Source organism: Pseudophryne corroboree, chromosome 7 (assembly GCF_028390025.1).
Source record: "Pseudophryne corroboree isolate aPseCor3 chromosome 7, aPseCor3.hap2, whole genome shotgun sequence".
Taxonomy (NCBI): domain Eukaryota; kingdom Metazoa; phylum Chordata; class Amphibia; order Anura; family Myobatrachidae; genus Pseudophryne; species Pseudophryne corroboree.
Window position 1 is genome coordinate 448,731,781 of NC_086450.1, and position 16,007 is coordinate 448,747,787.

Genomic DNA, 16,007 nt, shown 5'->3' on the forward strand with positions numbered 1-16,007 from the left:
TGGCGGTGACGCGCGGCTTCTTATATAGAATACGAATCTCGCGAGAATACGACAGCGGGATGATGACGTTCGGGCGCGCTCAGGTTAACCGAGCAAGGCGGGAGGATCCGAGGCTGCCTTGGAACCGTTTAAAATAGGTGAAGTTCGGTGGGGTTCAGATCTCGAGTCACCGAACCCGCTCATCTCTAGTTCTCGCCTGAATAGGGTTCTACATAATGCTCCTGCCTAAATGCTTTGGAAACAACTGATTTGACTGAGCCAGTGGGCGGGATTATATGGACGGGCCTGTTGCATCCTGGGAGGCCAGAAAGCTTTTGATCGTTTGATGCCATTCCGCTATCGCTCCATCATATCCCATTGTTATCCTGTGGAAACCTGTGGACATAGAACTTACCGTTGACAACGGTATTTCTCCTTACTATAACGAATATTTTCATAGCAGCACCTACATGCTGCTCCGTAATGCCAGGGGCTGTGGAGTACCATGCCTGTTCCACAGCCCTAGCATGGGCTGTCATCCCTGGTCACTTATTCCATACCTCCCAACATGACCCTCTCCGGGAGGGACACAATACTCTGCTCCTGGACTTACCTCTTAATGTATGGTTGCCCTCACCTGTGCTGAAACACCTTTCTTATCCATTAACCTGTTCAAAACAGGTGTCAGCAATCATACATTAAGAGAAAAGTCCAGGAGCAGAGCATTTTGTCCCTCCTGGAGAGGGTCATGTTGGGAGGTATGCTTATTCTGTGCCTTCCATTCCTAGTTCTCAGCTCACACTCAACTCAAACCTGTCCTTTCTTACTTGTCCTAAATCCCCCCTCACTGTGGCAGGGTCTGCCAGAACTGGTTTAACTGGTTTGGGTCATAAATTCCCCCACTCACTGATTAGAATCATGGCTTTTGGAACTTTCTAGTATCTCTTGTCTCCTAACATTCCAGTATGCCACACATCTCTAGTAGAACGGTGAGAAGCAGGGAAGTACATCAGGGTGTGGCAGAGTTGGGAATGGTACCTCTGGTCGTAGAATGGTGAGAGCTGGTAAGTACCTCAGGCTGTGGCATAGTGGGGAATTGTACCTTTGGGTGTAGAATGGTGAGAACTTGTAGCATACTTGCCTACCCTCCCGGAATGGCGGGGAGGCTCCCAAAAATCGGGTGACCTTCCTGGCCCCCCAGAAAGGTGGGCAAGCCTCCCGCTTTCCCCCTCGGCCACCCGCAGCAGAGAACAAGTGGGCGGCCCGAGGGGGTCCGATGACACGATTCGTGCTGAATCGCGTCATTGTAGCTCCGCCCCCTGCTATGCAGCGCCTCGTTTCTCGGCACAGCGGGGGGTGGTCACGATGACGCGACCCTGATGCAACGCCCCCAGACCGCCCGTCCTGCTGCCGGCCACGCCCCCATGCACCTACAACGCTGCCTCCTCCCGGAGGAGGAGGCAGCAAAGTAGGTAAGTATGACTTGTAGTACATCAGGGTCTGGCACAGTGATGAGTTGCGTGTTGTGAACAGGTAAGTGCTTTGGGTGAGATCAGTTACCTAGTGTTGTGTGCAGTATAGCGAGAACTTGTAGGGACAACGGTGCATTGTATAGTGAGAATATGTAGGTAACTTGGTACGTGGCACAGTGAGGGCTGGTGGGTACCGCCGTCTGTGGCATTATAATGTTACCAGTAGGGCCACAATAAAGAAAAGAAACAGGGTATATATAAGTGCTGGGGGTGGCATGTGCCAATCAGTTGCTGCGTCTTATTGTATAGAATGCACTTGATAAATGTTACTTCAAAGCTGGTTGGTTGCCATGGGCAACTTCTCCACTCTCTTCACTGCTTCATACATCCCCCTTCTCTGGGTCTCTACTGAGCATAGAACATGCATTATACAAGATGTTGCAGAAAAAATAGTGTCCCCCCATGTCATGTTGACCTTTTGTAGCTGTCGACCTCTAAATCTATTGACCTATGAACCTAATGCATGTCAACCATATCTGGCTTCATCCTATTGACCGTCCACTATCACTCGAATACCCCCACCTCTTCCATACTCCCCGTTCTATAACCCAGCAGCAGCCTCGGCACAGCGCCACCTGCAGGACAACATGCGTCAGCGCTCAGTACTGCAGCAGCTGCTGCTGACCCTGTGGGAAGGGGGAGGGGCGTGGCTAATGACCTCAGCATAACAGCGATCCTCCTGCAATCAGCGAGAAGCTGTGTTACCGTCTAAGTAATGAGCGAGAAATGGCAGCGAGGGTGAGCCAATCATGCGGCGCGATGCGATGCTGGCTAGCCAATGAGGACTAGAGGGGGGCGGAGCTTTCATCGCCAGTAGTGTAGAGTGTATGGTCCGTGTGTCCGCTCGTCCGGCTTCTACTGTGCGAAGGTTTATTCTGCTGCTGCTGCAGGATGGCGACAGCTGCGGCCGCGGCCAGCAGCGCCGAGAGGGGTGTGCTGGTGAGTGGCTCTGTGTATATAGACATATATATGCGGTGCAGTAGTATTTGTGGTTGTGTAGAAGAGGGTAGATATATATATATATATATATATATATATATATATATATATATACACACACACACACACACACTGCAGCTATGCCCCCATGCAGCTGCCCTGTGTATGCAGCAGACACTCTGCATGTGACCCCTTGCCTGGGTGGGTGATGGCTGTGCCTAGCTGGCTGCATGTATGGTTGCATTCCTGCCTGGTTAGTACATATGATGTTGGCTGTGCATTAGGTCACATATGCATCTTTGTTTTTGCAATGAAAGCATATGCCTACCTACCTGCAGACAGTGCATCCTCTTCCATACTGTCAGTGGCACATACAGTGGGCTTACCTGCTGTTGCTTGGCTGCAGTGCTCTGGGTGTAGATGTCTGCTGCATACCTACACCACATAGTGGCAGCACACATCGGGTACATGCTGACCTGCTCACCACCAGTATATGTGATTAAATCATTATAGGGTTTTCATGTTATACTGACACCAGTACAGCTGGGTGCTGGCCGTCCCGTCTCCACTATCTCGTGGTAGTAGATAGTCTTCATCAGGGCTGAGCCTGGCCATAGATGCCAGCTCTGAATATGGTATGGTATGGTGTGGTGGTCAGGAGGGGGTTATATACTGGGTGATGCCAGCTCTGGTATGGTATGGTGTGGTGGTGTCGATGAGAGGGTTATATATTTGGTGATGCCAGCTTTGAGTATGGTATGGTGTGGTGGTCGGGGAGGGGGTTGTATGGTGTGGTGGTGTTGGGGAGGGGGTTATATACTGGGTGATGCCAGCTCTGAGTATGGTATGGTGTGGTGGTCTGGGAGAGGGTTATATACTGGGTGATGCCAGCTCTGAGTATGGTATGGTGTGGTGGTCGGGGAGGGGGTTATATACTGGGCGATGCCAGCTGTCATTATGGTGGTCGGGGAGGGAGTTATATACTGGGTGATGCCAGCTTTGAGTATGGTATGGTGTGGTGGTCGGGGAGGGGGTTATATACTGGGTGATGCCAGCTGTCATTATGGTGGTCGGGGAGGGAGTTATATACTGGGTGATGCCAGCTTTGAGTATGGTATGGTGTGGTGGTCGGGGAGGGGGTTATATACTGGGTGATGCCAGCTGTCGGTATGGTGGTCGGGGAGGGGGTTATATACTGGGTGATGCCAGCTCGGGTGTGGTGGTCGGGGAGGGGGTTATATACTGGGTAATGCCAGCTCTGAGTATGGTGTGGTGGTGTTGGGGAGGGGGTTATATACTGGGTGATGCCAGCTCTGAGTATGGTATGGTATGGTATGGTGTGGTGGTCTGGGAGGGGGTTATATACTGGGTGATGCCAGCTCTGAGTATGGTATGGTGTGGTGGTCGTGGGAGGGGTTATATACTGGGCGATGCCAGCTGTCGGTATGGTGGTCGGGGAGGGAGTTATATACTGGGTGATGCCAGCTTTGAGTATGATATGGTGTGGTGGTCGGGGAGAGGGTTATATACTGGGTGATGCCAGCTATCGGTATGGTGGTCGGGGAGGGGGTTATATACTGGGTGATGCAAGCTCTGAGTATGGTATGGTGTGGTGGTCAGGGAGGGGGTTATATACTGGGTGATGCCAGCTGTGGGTGTGATGGTCAGGGATGGGGTTATATACTGGGTGATGCCAGCTCGGGTGTGGTGATCGGGGAGGGGGTTATATACTGGGTGTTGCCAGCTCTGAGTATGGTGTGGTGGTCGGGGAGGGGGTTATATACTCGGTGATGCCAGCTCTGAATATGGTATGGTGTGGTGGTGTTGGGGAGGTAGTGTTCACTCTAGGCTGTTTTAGCAGGGCGCCGCGCCCTGCCCGTTTTTTAGCAGGCAAAACCCGCCCTGCCCCTTTTGCGGCGCCCTGCTAGAACAGCCGCCTGCTTCTTGCCCTCCCGGCGTGTATAGATGCCGTGCGCATGCGCGCGGCATCCATTCACGCATTGGGAGAGGGCTGGGGGAAGCCCAGGACCGACGGAGGTGCTGGGCACGCCCCCAACAGTGACGTCGCCGGCCACAGACGCTCTCTATAGTAGCGTCTGTGGGCCGCCCCGCCCCTAAAATGACGTAGGTGTGACCACGCCCCCTAATTTTCGTGGCCGCGCACATGTGCCCCCGGAATCCGGCGCCCTGCCCCTTTTCACTCCTAGAGTGAACACTAGGAGGGGGTTATATACTGGGTGATGCCAGCTCTGAATATGGTATGGTGTGGTGGTGTTGGGGAGGGGGTTATATACTGGGTGATGCCAGGTGTGGTGGTCGGGGAGGGGGTTATATACTGGGTGATGCCAGCTCTGCTATGGTGTGGTGGTCGGGGAGGGGGTTATATACTGGGTGATGCCAGCTCTGCTATGGTGTGGTGGTCGGGGAGGGGGTTATATACTGGGTGATCCCAGGTGTGGTGGTCGGGGAGGGGGTTATATACTGGGTGATGCCAGCTCGGGTGTGGTGGTCGGGGAGGGGGTTTTATACTGGGTGATGCCAGCTCTGAGTATGGTGTGGTGGTCAGGGAGGGGGTTATATACTGGGTGATGCCAGCTGTGGGTGTGGTGGTCGGGGAGGGGGTTATATACTGGGTGATGCCAGCTCTGCTATGGTGTGGTGGTCGGGGAGGGGGTTATATACTGGGTGATGCCAGGTGTGGTGTTGGGTAGGGGGTTATATACTGGGTGATGCCAGCTCTGAGTATGGTTTGGTGGTCGGGGAAGGGGTTATATACTGGGTGATGCCAGCTCTGGTATGGTGTGGTGGTCGGGGAGGGGGTTTTATACTGGGTGATGCCAGCTCTGGTATGGTGTGGTGGTCGGGGAGGGGGTTTTATACTGGGTGATGCCCGCTCTGAGTATGGTGTAGTGGTCGGGGAGGGGGTTATATACTGGGTGATGCCAGCTCTGAGTATGGTATGGTGTGGTGGTGCTGGGGAGGGGGTTATATACTGGGTGATGCCAGCTCTGAGTATGGTATGATGTGGTGGTCTGGGAGGGGGTTATATACTGGGTGATGCCAGCTCTGGTGTGGTGTGGTGGTGTTGGGGAGGGGGTTATATACTGGGTGATGCTAGTTCTGAGTATGGTGTAGTGGTCGGGGAGGGGGTTATATACTGGGTGATGCCAGCTCTGGTGTGGTGTGGTGTTGGGGAAGGGGTTATATACTGGGTGATGCCAGCTCTGGTGTGGTGGTCTGGGTGGGGGTTATATACTGGGTGATGCCAGCTCTGAGTATGGTATGGTGTGGTGGTGCCTGGGGAGGGGGGTTATATACTGGGTGATGCCAGCTCTGAGTATGGTATGGTGTGGTGGTCTGGGAGGGGGTTATATACTGGGTGATGCCAGCTCTGGTATGGTGTAGTGGTCGGGGAGGGGGTTATATACTGGGTGATGCCAGCTCTGAGTATGGTATGGTGTGGTGGTGCCTGGGGAGGGGGGTTATATACTGGGTGATGCCAGCTCTGAGTATGGTATGGTGTGGTGGTCTGGGAGGGGGTTATATACTGGGTGATGCCAGCTCTGGTATGGTGTAGTGGTCGGGGAGGGGGTTATATACTGGGTGATGCCAGCTCTGGTGTGGTGTGGTGGTGCCTGGGGAGGGGGTTATATACTGGGTGATGCCAGCTCTGAGTATGGTATGGTGTGGTGGTCTGGGAGGGGGTTATATACTGGGTGATGCCAGCTCTGAGTATGGTGTAGTGGTCGGGGAGGGGGTTATATACTGGGTGATGCCAGCTCTGGTATGGTGTGGTGGTGTTGGGGAGGGGGTTATATACTGGGTGATGCCAGCTCTGGTATGGTGTGGTGGTCGGGGAGGGGTTTTTATACAGGGTGATGCCAGCTCTGGTATGATGTGGTGGTCTGGGAGGGGGTTATATACTGGGTGATGCCAGCTCTGAGTACGGTGTAGTGGTCGGGGAGGGGGTTATATACTGGGTGATGCCAGCTCTGGTATGGTGTGGTGTGGTGGTGTTTGGTAGGGGGTTATATACTGGGTGATGCCAGCTCTGGTATGGTGTGGTGGTCGGGGAGGGGGTTTTATACTGGGTGATGCCAGCTCTGAGTATAGTGTAGTGGTCGGGGAGGGGGTTATATACTGGGTGATGCCAGCTCTGGTGTGGTGTGGTGGTGTTGGGGAGGGGGTTATATACTGGGTGATGCTAGCTCTGAGTATGGTGTGGTGGTCGGGGAGGGGGAAATATACTGGGTGATGCCAGCTCTGGTGTGGTGGTGTTGGGGAGGAGGTTATATACTGGGTGATGCCAGCTCTGGTGTGGTGTGATGGTCTGGGAGGGGGTTATATATTGAATGATGCCAGCTCTGAGTATGGTGTAGTGGTCGGGGAGGGGGGTTATATACTGGGTGATGCCAGCTCTGAGTATGGTATGGTGTGGTGGTCTGGGAGGGGGTTATATACTGGGTGATGCCAGCTCTGAGTATGGTGTAGTGGTCGGGGAGGGGTTTTTATACAGGGTGATGCCAGCTCTGGTATGGTGTGGTGGTCAGGGAGGGGGTTTTATACTGGGTGATGCCAGCTCTGAGTATGGTGTAGTGGTCGGGGAGGGGGTTATGTACTGGGTGATGCCAGCTCTGGTGTGGTGTGGTGGTGTTGGGGAGGGGGTTATATACTGGGTGATGCTAGCTCTGAGTTTGGTGTAGTGGTCGGGGAGGGGGTTATATACTGGGTGATGCCAGCTCTGGTGTGGTGTGGTGGTCGGGGAGTGGGTTATATACTGGGTGATGCCAGCTCTGAGTATGGTATGGTGTGGTGGTGTTGGGGAGGGGGTTATATACTGGGTGATGCCAGCTCTGAGTATGGTATGATGTGGTGGTCTGGGAGGGGGTTATATACTGGGTGATGCCAGCTCTGAGTACGGTGTAGTGGTCGGGGAGGGGGTTATATACTGGGTGATGCCAGCTCTGGTATGGTGTGGTGTGGTGGTGTTTGGTAGGGGGTTATATACTGGGTGATGCCAGCTCTGGTATGGTGTGGTGGTGTTGGGGAGGGGGTTATATACTGGGTGATGCTAGCTCTGAGTATGGTGTAGTGGTCGGGGAGGGGGAAATATACTGGGTGATGCCAGCTCTGGTGTGGTGGTGTTGGGGAGGAGGTTATATACTGGGTGATGCCAGCTCTGGTGTGGTGTGATGGTCTGGGAGGGGGTTATATATTGAATGATGCCAGCTCTGAGTATGGTGTAGTGGTCGGGGAGGGGGGTTATATACTGGGTGATGCCAGCTCTGAGTATGGTATGGTGTGGTGGTCTGGGAGGGGGTTATATACTGGGTGATGCCAGCTCTGAGTATGGTGTAGTGGTCGGGGAGGGGTTTTTATACAGGGTGATGCCTGCTCTGGTATGGTGTAGTGGTCGGGGAGGGGGTTATGTACTGGGTGATGCCAGCTCTGGTGTGGTGTGGTGGTGTTGGGGAGGGGGTTATATACTGGGTGATGCTAGCTCTGAGTTTGGTGTAGTGGTCGGGGAGGGGGTTATATACTGGGTGATGCCAGCTCTGGTGTGGTGTGGTGGTCGGGGAGTGGGTTATATACTGGGTGATGCCAGCTCTGGTGTGGTGTGGTGGTCGGGGAGTGGGTTATATACTGGGTGATGCCAGCTCTGGTGTGGTGTAGTGGTCGGGGAGGGGGTTAATACTGGGTGATGCCAGCTCTGAGTATGGTGTAGTGGTCGGGGAGGGGGTTAATACTGGGTGATGCCAGCTCTGAGTATGGTGTAGTGGTCGGGGAGGGGGTTAATACTGGGTGATGCCAGCTCTGAGTATGGTGTGGTGTTGGGGAGGGGGTTATATACTAGGTGATGCCAGCTCTGGTGTGGTGGTCGGGGAGGGGGTTATATACTGGGTGATGCCAGCTCTGGTGTGGTGGTCGGGGAGGGGGTTAATACTGGGTGATGCCAGCTCTGGTATGGTGTAGTGGTCGGGGAGGGGGTTAATACTGGGTGATGCCAGCTCTGAGTATGGTGTGGTGTTGGGGAGGGGGTTATATACTGGTAGTATGGCTTTGTACGCTGCTATCACTGTAGCATTCTGGGCCAGGAGTGTGTCTGTCAGGGTGTGATGTTTGTGAATATAACAGCCTTAGGGGTCTATTTACTAAGCCTTGGAGAGAGAGATAGTACCAGCCAATCAGCTCCTATCATGTCAGTCTGTGTTTGAAAAAGTACAGGAGCTGGTTGGCTGGTACTTTATCTCCAGCCACTTTATCTCTCTCCAAGGCTTCGTAAATAGATCCCTAAATCCCTAGCAAGGTGCCATCCCTGGATGCGTGGGTGTGTCTTTGTTCCTGTTGCCTCCATGGATAGTGACTACATGAGGAAGTTACTGCGCCCGTGTGTTATGGCGGCTGGGGCTCGGACTGAGTGGATTGGCTTACGTTGCCCCCTTGCCAGGGATCGGATGTGTGTTGGGGCTCCTCTTACTGCCAGTAACCCGCCTGTACTGACCATTCCTTGTAGTGGCAGCTGTACACCTCAGTGTTGTCTCCACTTGTAGGAGAGTAGCTGCTGCCACAAGCGGGTTTCCTCGCCAGCACCTAGAACCGCTTTCTTCTGGGTGGTGTGTGTAGCTGCTGCAGAACTTCTTTTCTCTGACGTCCTAAGTGGATGCTGGGACTCCGTAAGGACCATGGGGATTAGCGGCTCAGCAGGAGACTGGGCACAACTAAAGAAAGCTTTAGGACTACCTGGTGTGCACTGGCTCCTCCCACTAAGACCCTCCTCCAGACCTCGGTTAGATTCTTGTGCCCGGCCGAGCTGGATGCACACTAGGAGGCTCTCCTGAGCTCCTACAAAGAAAGTATATTTAGGTTTTTTTATTTTCAGTGAGATATGCTGGCAACAGACTCACTGCAGCGAGGGACTAAGGGGAGAAGAAGCGAACCTACCTAACAGGTGGTAGTTTGGGCTTCTTAGGCTACTGGACACCATTAGCTCCAGAGGGATCGACCGCAGGACCCGACCTTGGTGTTCGTTCCCGGAGCCGCGCCGCCGTCCCCCTTACAGAGCCAGAAGCATGAAGAGTCCGGAAAATCGGCGGCAGAAGACTTCGGTCTTCACCAAGGTAGCGCACAGCACTGCAGCTGTGCGCCATTGCTCCTCATGTACACCTCACACTCCGGTCACTGATGGGTGCAGGGCGCTGGGGGGGGGGCGCCCTGAGGGCAATATATGACACCTTGGCTGGCAAATCTACATCATATATAGTCCTAGAGGCTATATAGATGTAAAATTACCCCTGCCAGTATTCCTGAAAAAGCGGGAGAAAGTCCGCCGAAAAAGGGGCGGGGCTTCTCCCTCAGCACACTGGCGCCATTTTCTCTTCACAGTGCAGCTGGAAGACAGCTCCCCAGGCTCTCCCCTGTAGTTTTCAGGCTCAAAGGGTTAAAAAGAGAGGGGGGGCACTAAATGTAGGCGCAATATATGTATACAAGCAGCTATTTGGGGAAAAATCACTTAGTTATAGTGTTAATCCCTGCATTATATAGCGCTCTGGTGTGTGCTGGCATACTCTCTCTCTGTCTCCCCAAAGGACTTTGTGGGGTCCTGTCCTCAGTCAGAGCATTCCCTGTGTGTGTGCGGTGTGTCGGTACGGCTGTGTCGACATGTTGGATGAGGAAGGTTACGTGGAGGCGGAGCAGAGGCCGATAAATGGGATGTTGCCCCCTGTGGGGCCGACACCAGAGTGGATGGATAGGTGGAAGGTATTAACCGACAATGTCAACTCCTTACATAAAAGGCTGGATGACGTAACAGCTGTGGGACAGCCGGCTTCTCAGCCCGCGCCTGCCCAGGCGTCTCAAAGGACATCAGGGGCTCAAAAAACGCCGTTACCTCAGATGGCAGACACAGATGTCGACACGGAGTCTGACTCCAGTGTCGACGAGGTTGAGACATATACACAATCCACTAGGAACATCCGTTACATGATCTCGGCAATAAAAAAAGTGTTACGCATTTTCTGACATGAACCCAAGTACCACATAAAAGGGGTTTTATTTTTGGGGAGAAAAAGCAGCCAGTGTTTTGTTCCCCCATCAGATGAGTGAATGAAGTGTGTAAAGAAGCGTGGGTTCCCCCGATAAGAAACTGGTAATTTCTAAAAAGTTACTGATGGCGTACCCTTTCCCGCCAGAGGATAGGTCACGTTGGGAGATATCCCTTAGGGTGGATAAGGCGCTCACACGTTTGTCAAAAGGTGGCACTGTCGTCTTAGGATACGGCCACCTTGAAGGAACCTGCTGATAAAAAGCAGGTGGCGATCCTGAAGTCTGTATATACACACTCAGGTTATATACTGAGACCTGCAATTGCCTCAGCATAAATAGTGCTGCTGCAGCGTGGTCTGATACCCTGTCAGATAATATTAATACTCTAAGACAGGGATAATATTTTGCTAACATTGAGCATATTAAAGACGTTGTCTTATATATAAAGGATGCACAGAGGGATATTTGCCGGCTGGCATCCAGAATTAATGCAATGTCCATTCTGCCAGGAGGGTATTAGAAACCCGGCAGTGGACAGGTGATGCTGCCTGTAAAAGACACATGGAGAGCCTTATAAGGGTGAGGAGTTGTTTGGGGATGGTCTCTGGGACCTCGTATCCACAGCAACAGCTGGGAAGAAAAAACTTTACCTCAGGTTTCCTCACAGCCTAAGAAAGCACCGTATTTTCAGGTACAGTCCTTTCGGCTTCAGAAAAGCAAGCGGGTCAAAGGCGCTTCCTTTCTGCACAGAGACAAGGGAAGAAGGAAAAAGCTGCACCAGCAGCCAGTTCCCAGGATCAAAAATCTTCCCCCGCTTCCTCTGAGTCCACCGCATGACGCGGGGGCTCCACAGGTGGAGACAGGTGCGGTAGGGGCGCGTCTCGGGAACTTCAGGGACCAGTGGGCTTGCCCACAGGTGGATCTCTCGGTTCTGCAAATAGTATCACAGGGATACAGGCTGGAGTTCGAGGCGACTCCCCCTCGCCGTTACCTCACATCAGCCTTGCCTGCTGCCCTCGGAGAAAGGTAGTACTGGCGGCAATTCACAAGCTGTACTTCCAGCAGGTGAAATCAAGGTACCCCTCCTTCAACAAGGCCGGGGTTACTATTCCAAAATGTTGTGGTACCGAAACCAGACGGTTCGGTGAGACCTATTCTAAAATTGAAAGCCTTGAACACTTATATACGAAGGTTCAAGTTCAAAATGGAATCGCTCAGGGCGATTATTGCAAGCCTGGAGAATTTCATGGTATCACTGGACATCAAGGATGATTACCTGCATGTCCCTATTTACCCTCTTCACCAGGAGTACCTCAATATTGTGGTACCGGATTGTCCTTACCAATTCCAGACGTTGCCGTTGGTCTGTCCCCGGCACCGAGGTATTTACCAAGGTAATGGACGAAATAATTATCCCGTACTTGGACGATCTCCTTATAAAGGCGAGGTCCAGGGAGCAGTTGTTCGTCGGAGTAGCACTATCTCGGGAAGTGCTACAACAGCACTGCTGGATTCTGAATATTCCAAAGTAGCAGCTGGTTCCTACGACGCGTCTACTGTTCCTGGGTATGGTTCTGGACACAGAACAGGATAAAAAGGGTTTCTCCCGGAGGAGAAGTCCAAGGAGTTGTTGTCTCTAGACAGAGACCTCCTAATACGTATACAGGTGTCGGTGCATCAATGCACGCGAGCCCTGGGAAAGATGGTAGCTTCTTACGAAGAAATTTCATTCGCCAGGTCCCATGCAAGGATTTTCCAGTGGGATCTGTTGGACAAGTGGTCCGGGTCGCATCTTCAGATGCATCGGCGGATAACCCTGTCTCCAAGGGTCAGGGTGTCGCTGTTGTGGTGGCTGCAGAGTGCTCATCTTCTAGGGGGCCACAGATTCGGCATACAGGACTGGGTCCTGGTGACCACAGATGCCAACCTTCGAGGCTGGGGGGCAGTCACACAGGGAAGGAACTTCCAAGGCTATGGAAAAGTCAGGAGACTTCCCTACACATAAATATTCTGGAACTGAGGGTCATTTACAATGCCCTAAGTCAGGCTAGACCCCTGCTTCAACACCGGCCGGTGCTGATCCAGTCAGACAACATCACGGCGGTCGCTCGTGTAAACCGACAGGGCGGCACAAGAAGCAGGATGGCGATGGCAGAAGCCACAAGGATTCGCCGATGGGCGGAAAATCATGTGTTAGCACTGTCAGCAGTGTTCATTCCCGGAGTGGACAACTGAGAAGCAGACTTTCTCAGAAGACACGACCTCCACCCGGGAGAGTGGGGACTTCATCCAGAAGTCTTCCAAATGATTGTACACCGTTGGGAAAGGCCACAGGTGGACATGATGGCGTCCCGCCTCAACTAAAAGTTACAAAGATATTGCGCCAGGTCAAGGACCCTCAGGCGATAGCTGTGGACGCTCTGGTAACACCGTGGGTGTACCAGTCGGTGTATGTGTTCCCTTCTCTGCCTCTCTTACCCAGGGTAATGAGAATAATAAGAAGGAGAGGAGTAAGAACTATACTCATTGTTCCGGGTTGGCCAAGAAGAGCTTGGTAACCAGAACTCCAAGAAATGATCTCAGAGGACCCATGGCCTCTGCCGCTCAGACAGGACCTGCTGCAGCAGGGGGCCTGTCTGTTCCAAGACGTACCGCGGCTGCGTTGACGGCATGGCGGTTGAACGCCGGATCCTGAAGGAAAAGGGAATTCCGGAGGAGGTTATCCCTACGCTATTTAAAGCTGGGAAAGAAGTGAACGCAAACCATTATCACCGCATATGGCGGAAATATGTTGCGTACTGTGAGGCCAGGAAGGCCCCAAAGGAGAAATTTCAGCTAGGTCGATTTCTGCACTTCCTACAGTCAGAGGTGACTATGGGCCTAAAATTGGGTTCCATTAAGGTCCAGATTTCGGCTCTATCGATTTTCTTCCAAAATTGGACTGACTTCACTGCCTGAAGTTCAGACTTTTGTTAAGGGAGTGCTGCATAGTCAGCCCCCGTTTGTGCCTCCAGTGGCACCGTGGGATCTCAACGTGGGTTAGATTTCCTGAAGTCGCATTGGATGAGCCACTTAAATCCGTGGAGCTATAATACCTCACGTGGAAAGTGGTCATTCTGTGGGCCTTGGCGTCGGCCAGGCGTGTATCAGAATTGGCGGCTTTGTCATACAAAAGCCCTTATCTGTATTTTATATGGATAAGGCGGAATTGAGGACTCGTTCCCAATTCCTTCCTAAGGTGGTATCAGTTTTTCATGTGAACCAACCTATTGTGGTGCCTGCGGCTACTTGGGACTTGGAGGATTCCAAATTACTGGATGTAGTCAGGGCCCTGAAAAGTATATGTTTCCAGGACAGCTGGAGTCAGGAAAACTGACTCGCTATTTCTCCTGTATGCACCCAACAAGCTGGGTGCTCCTGAGCAGACGATTGCTCGCTGGATCTGTAGCACGATTCAACTTGCACATTCTGCGGCTGGACTGCCGCACCCTAAATCTGTAAAAGCCCATTCCACGAGGAAAGTGGGCTCTTCTTGGGCGGCTGTCCGAGGGGTCTCGGCTTTACAACTTTGCCGAGCTGTTACTTGGTCGGGTTAAAACATTTTTGTAAGAGTCTACAAGTTTGATACCCTGGCTGAGGAGGACCTAGAGTTTGCTCATTCGGTGCTGCAGAGTCATCCGCACTCTCCCGCCCATTTGGGAGCTTTGGTATAATCCCCATGGTCCTTACGGAGTCCCAGCATCCACTTAGGACGTCAGAGAAAATAAGATTTTACTCACCGGTAAATCTATTTCTCATAGTCCGTAGTGGATGCTGGGCGCCCATCCCAAGTGCGGATTGTCTGCAATACTTGTTTATAGTTATTGCCTAACTAAAGGGTTATTATTGAGCCATCTGTTGAGAGGCTCAGTTATATTTCATACTGTTAACTGGGTATAGTATCACGAGTTATACGGTGTGGCTGGTATGAGTCTTACCCGGGATTCAAAATCCTTCCTTATTGTGTCAGCTCTTCCGGGCACAGTATCCTAACTGAGGTCTGGAGGAGGGTCTTAGTGGGAGGAGCCAGTGCACACCAGGTAGTCCTAAAGCTTTCTTTAGTTGTGCCCAGTCTCCTGCGGAGCAGCTAATCCCCATGGTCCTTACGGAGTCCCAGCATCCACTACGGACTACGAGAAATAGATTTACCGGTGAGTAAAATCTTATTTTACTGGTGACAGTGGCTGTTATCCTCAAACTGCTGATGCCTGGTGGGTAGGTGGCAGATAGTATGGCGATTGACTCGCAGGGCTCAATACAGGACCAGCAACCAGTGTGTGGGTGGGTGGGTGGGGGGGGGGGTGTTAGATTGTTGGCTCTTACATATAGATCATGTAAATCCATGAGCTACTGCCGTCTTGCAGGAAGAGAGCAGAATCTTTAGGCCTAGGGATTACTGCTGACTAGAGGACATGGGACATTGTGGCCTATAAAATACAGTGTAATACCCACAGATGGGCAGGGTCCCATCCAGCCATCTGTCCATTAAAACCAGTCCAGGTTGAACACTAATTTAGCATTTGACTCGTCTGGAACGCTCTTCTCACGTTTACCATTGTATATGGTAGTGGGGACCTTGCAGTGCACATGTGTCAGCCGTGTGTATGTTGGTGACATGCCATTATATATACATCTGACTACATTTGTTACCATGGAGCAGTATTATAGTTGGGCCGGACAAACCCCTGGAGGCAGCCAGTGTGCTATAATTGCTTGTGGTAGTCCCACTGGCTTCTGCATGTGACTGGTTGGCTCTTGAGGTGTTGTCCTTAGCAGTGTGGAGCTGACGGCGCTGTAGTGTACACCTGTGTCTTACTGATCATATATAGTCGTTGCAAATTCATGCTGCAATTCTCCTGCTCCACCACATCCCACAGGCCAATTGCTGTACTGAGATCCGTGGAGGCCATTGGTGCGCATTGAGCTCATGGTCATGGAACCAGCGTGAGAAGATGATCTGTATCACAGCGTGTTCTGCTGGAAGCAGCCGTTAGATGATAGGCCGACTGCGGCCCAAAGGGGACACACATGTACTGTAACAATACTCGCGTGGGCTGTGGCATTTTTAGAATGCCATAAAGACATTCCCCACCACCAGACGGTTCCGGTATGAATGGTCGACACATGAAAAGGTCGACATGGATTTTTGAACTGTTTTTGGAGTCTTTTTTTTTCTGTAACATGACCAGGAACCACAATTAGTGCACCGTGTCCCGTCGCATGGCTTGGCTCGCCATGCTGCGGGCAAGGTGCTGCGCTTAGCACATGTTACTATTCCCAATTGTAGTCCACGTGGATGGTAAAGTATGAAAAATCGTTTTTAAAGAAAAAAAGCCACGTCGACCTTTTCATATGTCAATGTCGACAAATAGTGGCCGACCTAATGGCTGTCGACCATAACATGGTCGACCATCCAAACGGATACCCCACCAGCCTGAGTCGTTACCACAAGGCAGGATGGAGTCATGTTGTTTA

At 52.2% G+C, this 16,007-nt stretch overlaps 1 protein-coding gene across 3 annotated transcripts in view; it reads left to right on the plus strand.

The window, feature by feature from the left end:
• Positions 1-2,204: 2,204 nt before the first annotated feature.
• ROGDI (rogdi atypical leucine zipper) overlaps positions 2,205-16,007 on the plus strand; it is a 134,763-nt gene continuing 120,960 nt past the window's right edge. The window contains exon 1 of one of the 3 annotated variants that reach the window (XM_063935044.1): positions 2,205-2,249. In XM_063935044.1, the coding sequence (XP_063791114.1) occupies positions 2,238-2,249 (12 nt within the window). In that variant the 5' untranslated portion in view covers positions 2,205-2,237. Of the gene's footprint in view, positions 2,250-2,291; positions 2,451-4,614; positions 4,709-16,007 lie in introns of those variants that run through there. The other 2 variants (XM_063935042.1, XM_063935043.1) reach the window with 2 other exon arrangements.